Genomic DNA, 6,314 nt, shown 5'->3' on the forward strand with positions numbered 1-6,314 from the left:
CCGCGCGTGGGAAAGCGGTGCCGTGGCCCCGCCCCCTGCCGCTGAAGCCACGCCCCGTCACACCGCGCGGCTCGGGCGCGGCCTGGCCCCGCCCCCCGCGTGACGCCATCATCGCGCGCCCCGGCGGCGGCGGGCGGCGATGGCGGCGGGGTCGGTGTGGAAGGGGCTGGTGGGGCTCGGCCTGTTCGCCCTGGCACACGCGGCCTTCTCGGCGGCGCAGCGTGAGTCACCGCCGGGAGGGCGGCCCGGGGCACCGGCACCTCCGCACGGCCGGCGGCGAGCTGCCGGGGCGGGGGCCGGCATCATCATCGTCCTCAGCCGCGAGCCGGCGGCGGGGGCGGCCCTGCCCTTGGGGCCGGGCTGCGGGCAGAGCGGAGGTTCCGGGTGGAGCGCAGCAGCAGCCGGGAAGGGAGGCAAAACCAAGGGTGGGGAGGGGGAGCTGCCGCCCGCCGGGCCGCGGTCTCAGCCCGGGCTTTGCCGTCCCTGTTCCTCCCGCCCGCCCGGGGCAGCGGAGCCTCACGGCGGCACCAGGGAGAGTCGGGGCTGACTCGCGTCTCTGCAGCACGAGCACGTTTCTCTGGGGGTTTTTTGTTGTTTTATTTGCATGCTCAGAGTGTTTGATGCGTGCGTGTGTTTCTGTTTCGTAGATCGTTCTTACATGAGGTTGACAGAAAAGGAAGATGAAACGTTGCCCATAGATGTAAGTTTTTGCAATGTGTGTAAGGTGTAACTGTGGGGTGATTTAGTCTCTCAATTGCTTCCTTTTAATGTGCTAGGCAAGCATAAAGGGTAAAGTAGTTTTTAAGCTGCACTTTCATTGGAACTCCCACTGCTGAAAAGAGCCACACATTTCATCCCAATTTCCTGAGTGTGTCATTGTCAGTAAAACCAAACCCCAGATCCAGACCTCCCTCTCCTTTTGAACTACCCTGGAGCATCTTGTCCAGATTCCCTGAATGTAGCTCAGAGAGCTTTTACATCCATCACCTCCTTTGCAGCATAAACATCCTGCACCCTCTGGCTCTGGTTGGTTGACACATGTTTATTCAGTGTGACTGATCCCAGCACAACCTGCTTCAGGAAGGAGGCTTTTATTTACTTTATTTGCTTGCTTTTCAAATTTCCACTTTAGTTATCTGTTCCCCCTTTCCTTCATCAGAAGGGCAGCAGATCAGGTGCCTGGCCCAGGGTTCCACAGTGTGTTCCTGGCTGGGGTTTGGATCCTGGAGTGCACAGAACAGTGTTTGGTCTCAGGTTCCTGCTGAGGAGCTGTGAGAGTCGATTCAGTTGGTGCAACCCAAACCTGTGCTGGGGCAGCTGGAGCTCTGCCAGAGGGAATTTTAATTCTCCTGTGCCTCAGTTTCCCACTGGATTGCCCACCTGTGTTTGCTGTCACTGGAGGAGAAGCACGAGGTGCACTGTGTGAAAGTTGAGGTTTTTGCAGAACACCTGGTAATGTGTGTGTTGCACTGTGCTCCCTCTGTTGCAGATAGTCCTGCAGACTCTGCTGGCCTTTGCAGTCACCTGCTATGGGATTGCACATATTGCAGGAGAGTTTAAAGACATGGATGCCACTTCAGAACTCAAAAATAAGTATGTTTTATTTCTTGTACACATTGGTATCTGCTGCTCTGTACAAGCTGAAATCACTTGTCTTTAGCTCAGTCCTCCAGTGCATGCTGTAGGCAGTGACCCAAGGGGAACAGCCACACTTGCAAAAACCAACAGTGTCTTGAGTTTTAGGGAGAGTTAGATAACAGGCAGAAATCAAATAAACTTCTTGCTTTTCCTCATCTAAAATCCTGCTGTGTAGAGTTGGTGGAGGAGTGAAATGTGCAGGTGGGAAGTAGAGCTCAGGAATCACCACCTGCTGTTGTGACATGGTCTCAGACTGAGGGTCTGGCTCATATCCTGTTTGTGTTTGCTTCCTCATGACAGCCTGAGTCACTTGAATCTCACACAGTATAGTCAAGGCAGGACATCTTAAAGACTTTAAGACAATAGCGGGATTTTGGATCAAGATTTTGAAGAGGATAGCTGGTTAGAGCATGCCAAGGTCGTAGGTTCAACTGCTTTATGAGCTGTTCACTTCAGAGTTGGACTCCATGATCCTTGTGGGTCCCTTCCAACTCAGAACACTCTGTGATTCTGACAGAAAATTGGATGGGCACACCTTGCCTCTCTGGCCATTTCCACAACCACAGGGTAATATGGGAAGTGAAAAAGTTGACATAATTGTAGCTCAGAGTTCACCTAAAGCCTTCAGCGTGAGGCACGCAGGGGGGTGGAAAGCTGAGCATCATCAGGGTGTTAACACAAGTGACAAAAGCTGAACAAAGGCTGGCATGTGGGGTGTCTGCAGGCAGCATCCACTGGCTGCCCCTGAGCTCCAGAAAGGAAGGGGAAGTTTGTGATGTGGACATCTCGTGTTCTTTTTCACAACTGGCTGTGTATTTCCTCAGTGTTTGAGTTTAGGAAACTTAAAGCAAGCAAGGGTTTTGGATTGAAAACTTGTATTTCTGTGTCTAAAGTTAATACACCCCAGACTGACTATTCTAAACTCCCTGCTCTGAGAGACTATTAACACTGGCTTTTTACATTTATTTTGAAGGACATTTGACACATTAAGGAACCATCCATCTTTTTATGTATTTAATCATCGTGGTAGAGTATTGTTCCAGTCCCCAGACACAGTGAATTCTTCTTCAAACCAAGATGCTTTGTCATCCAGCTCGGCACTGAAATTCCGAAAACTTGAACCTCTGCGCCGCTAAGACTTTTACAGATGACACCAATAACCCAGGACACTGAGATGTAATATTCAAGTCGGGGATGTAAACACTTTTTTAATTTCTGGAGCAGTATTTATATTGATCTTCCAGACTTTATAAAATATATATATATATATAAATATATATATATAAAAACTAATGACCTTCTTTGTACACTGTTAATGAGAATGACCGAATTGTGGATTGGCAATGCAGTGTAAATTCTACAGTTATGCTGTGAAACACATCTTCAAAGTTTCAGATATTAAAACGAGTTGCAGCTAACTTAACTTCAGTTAAAACAAAAAGCAAGCTAGTTTTTTCCTGCAGTTAATGTTCTTTGACAGGAGGGAATGTTTGAGTGTATTTATTTTCTCAGTTTGCTTGCACTACAGTCTATGGACCCCCTCAGAAATGCTGTGTGCACTGCATCACTGAACAGCAGGAAAAGGGGCAGCATCTGACCCTAGAATGCCTGTGGGACACCAGCACGGTGTGGCAGGGGAAGTCAAAGAGATTGCTTTCATTTTTATTTTTTTACCATGCTGAAAAACAGTTGTGTGAAGGGTTATTATTTTTTTTTCCTGGTTTTTCACTACCACGTTATTTCCCTGTTGCCCTCCTTCGTTTCATGTAAGTTGCCCCAGGTTGCCTGGGCTGTGGCTGTGCATTGGTGCTTGTGTGGGGGAGGCAGCTCATGCAGAGAATCTGCCACACTCTGTTCTCCAGCTGTGAACTGGGGAATGTTGAATGTCCTGTAGGTGCTGAACATGGTGTTGGCACCAGGTACAACCTCCAAGTCATCTTCATATTTAAGTATCAGTAAGAACTGTCCCTTCTGTGAGTGATCCAGGAGTAGGGTCCAGCAGCTTGCTCTGTTTTCTGGCACTAATCCAGGACAGCTACTCCTTTTCTGCCTACAGAGCCTTCCACCTTGATTTTTCCAGCTAAACCCTTCGTTGATTTAAGATTACTGTCTTGATTTCATGTATTAGAACTGATCATACTGTCCTTAACTCTTACTTATGTCTAAATTCTTATCTCCCCTCAGGGGCTGAATCAATGCTAGAGTCTCTCTTGGTCTGATTTCAGCTCCCTGGTGCAGCAGAGGGAGGGTAGGTCGAGATACTGGTGGGGCCAGCGAGAATTTGGCCTGGTTGGAGGATGTTTCACTGGCACAGTGGAAACTCAGCCTTTTGTCTTGGCATCTGTTGAGTTCTGTTTGGTTTTTTTTTTTTTCAACTGTTGAACTGTCAAAGGCAAAAAGCTTGGCAAAAATACTGTGTAAACTGAAGCCTCTTTTTCTAGCTCTGCCCGTCCTATGGAGTGGGTGCCCCAGTGCTCGAGCAATATCCATGGCTGCTGCTCTACAATCACTCTTAAGCATCTGGGTTTGATTAGAAAGGGTTCCTCTGCCAGCTGAAAGCATCTGAGCTGCAGGATTTGTTCCTAAAGTGTCCTGGTTCCCCTCTTGCTGGTGTCACAAATCAGCTCCTGCCAGCACCAAAGGCCTCGGAAATAGCATTGGGTCATCTCCATTGCAGACAGAGCTGTTCCCTTGGGGAGCAGGGCTGCTGTGCTGCAGCTGCTGCACAGAGGGGAGGCTGAACATGGGCCAGGTCACCTTGTGGGGCAGAGGAGAGACAGAATTAACAGAGGGAGGGAGAAGCACAGCAGGAGCTCAGTAACCACTGTAGTAGATGGGTTCTGCAGCCATGGTTGCACTGAGCCCTTTGCAGAGGGTCTCAGAGCAGAGTTGCTCACACAGAATGTCTGAGAAGCCCTGTTTGTGCTGCTGGAAGGCTCCAGGGACCTGCCCAAGGTGGGAGGTGCTGGGACAGGGAGGTGGAGAACATCACCTGCTGCTGGAGCAGGTCCTGCTGGGAGCACCCTGTGGCTGTGTCAGGGCCCTTCTCGTGAGGAGCAGCCTCACTCTGCAGCAGCAACGGTTCACAAAGCTGTACAAATTATTTTTTCTTATTGATCTCACAATGTCAAATAAAAATTGATATCCTTAAAGTGTTTGTTTGTTTATTTCTGACCATCTTGGAGCCTGCTGCAGCAAATCCCTGGTGAGTGACTATTTAAAAGTGACTGCCCAGCACTGACATTAAGTGATTGCCTTAATTATGGCAGCTCTGTGTGAAAGTGCTGTCTGGCCTGGTGTTCATTACTGGGAGATAAGATCAGAAGGGGGGATCAAAATAGCTGCAAGTAGCTGAGTAAAACACTTAGGAGGAAAATATTACCAGCCTGGGGATCTGCTTGCCTTTGAGGCTCCTCGTCATCCACTCTGGCAGAGCTGACATATTTTCTGTCTTCAACTTAACCACAGTAAAGGCTTTTCTGCCATGTGCTAATCCCCTGCCAGCCCACGGGACAGGCTCCTGCAAGGTCTGGTGTTGCAACAGTCACTGGGGGAACGCTCAGGCTGCTCCCAGGGCTGGTGATAGTTAAATTCCTGGACTTGAGCAAGATCACTTTTCACTCCTTGCTCTGCTTTTCCACTGGGGGAGGTTGAAAAGTTAGCAAAGCACTGGAGGAGTTTGCTCAACTACAGCATCCATCAGGATTGCAGCAGACTCACCCCTCATCTGCTTTCTGTGCTGCTGCAGTTCTGCATCCAGCACAGAGTACAAGGGGGAAACACAAAGTCGGTGTTTTGGGAAGGGGCATCTTATCCAGCTCCCACAGCCACCTCGTGCTTACCTTGCAGCATGGGCTTCTTCACAGATGAGCTTCTCTTCTTCAAAAGCAAAGCAAGAGTTGAGCCAAGAGTTGCTTGAATTAGACTGGAGAGTTTCCAGCCTCGCCCAATGCACATTTGCAGCCGTCACATCTTGAATTGCTTTGGCTACAAGCCGTGATATTTCTACTACATTAAATAGTAAAATAAAAAATATGTGCTGGTAATTTCCATTCATTGCTGAAGTAGCAGGTTTAATCTGCATTAATTTTGCTGGGTTTTTGAACGATTCCAGTGAGAGCTCAGTGGGGAATTGCTAAGGAGAGCAGGAATCATTTACACCTTGCAGGTGAGGGGATGGGGACCATGGTTTGTGTTGGAGATTGGTCACTCGTGCAGCCCTTCTGTGTGAGGCCAGAATGGGAGTGTGATGGCAGAAGCACTTATTCTAGAGGTCAGTGAGGGCAGCACCACGTGTGGAAATCCCTCCTGGACACACATCTGATGTGTCCCCTCTGCGTGTCCCCAACAGAGTCGTTGCTGCAGTCTGGTGCCAGGACCCAAGTGCTCCAAGCCCCACTGCTGTCCAAAGCTGGAGCAGCTTTCTTGGGAAAGCTGGTGGCTAATGGCCCCTTCCAGGTGCTCTGGAGCACCCACACAGACCCCCTCACTGAAGAAGGCAGGGAATGACAATTGCTGTTGAACCCTAAAATGATTTTTGGCTTCCTTATCACTTCTTCCCATTTGGGTTCTCTCACACTTCACCACACTGCAGCAGATCTGCCCTTCTCCATCTCTGACACCTTCAGCAAGGACATCACTGTGGGGCCATCCTCCAGCTGGATACAGCCCCCCCA

The 6,314-nt window shown here is 49.5% G+C and overlaps 1 protein-coding gene across 1 annotated transcript; it reads left to right on the plus strand.

The window, feature by feature from the left end:
• Positions 1 to 81: 81 nt before the first annotated feature.
• Positions 82 to 4,793, plus strand: MMGT1 (membrane magnesium transporter 1). Its single transcript, XM_079318840.1, has 4 exons — positions 82 to 221; positions 648 to 700; positions 1,490 to 1,593; positions 2,612 to 4,793. The coding sequence occupies exons 1-4, from the start codon at positions 140 to 142 to the stop codon at positions 2,772 to 2,774; spliced, it is 402 nt and encodes a 133-aa protein (XP_079174966.1). The 5' UTR covers positions 82 to 139; the 3' UTR covers positions 2,775 to 4,793.
• Positions 4,794 to 6,314: the final 1,521 nt, after the last annotated feature.

The sequence above is a fragment of the Erithacus rubecula genome (assembly GCF_903797595.1).
Source record: "Erithacus rubecula genome assembly, chromosome: 15".
In the NCBI taxonomy this organism is placed as follows: domain Eukaryota; kingdom Metazoa; phylum Chordata; class Aves; order Passeriformes; family Muscicapidae; genus Erithacus; species Erithacus rubecula.

Coding starts and splice junctions, on each gene's coding strand:
- MMGT1 (XM_079318840.1), top strand. CDS start 140: ATGGCGGCGGGGTCGGTGTGGAAGGGGCTGGTGGGGCTCGGCCTGTTC. Junction 222..647: donor GGCCTTCTCGGCGGCGCAGC/GTGAGTCACCGC, acceptor TCTGTTTCGTAG/ATCGTTCTTACATGAGGTTG. Junction 701..1,489: donor ATGAAACGTTGCCCATAGAT/GTAAGTTTTTGC, acceptor CCTCTGTTGCAG/ATAGTCCTGCAGACTCTGCT.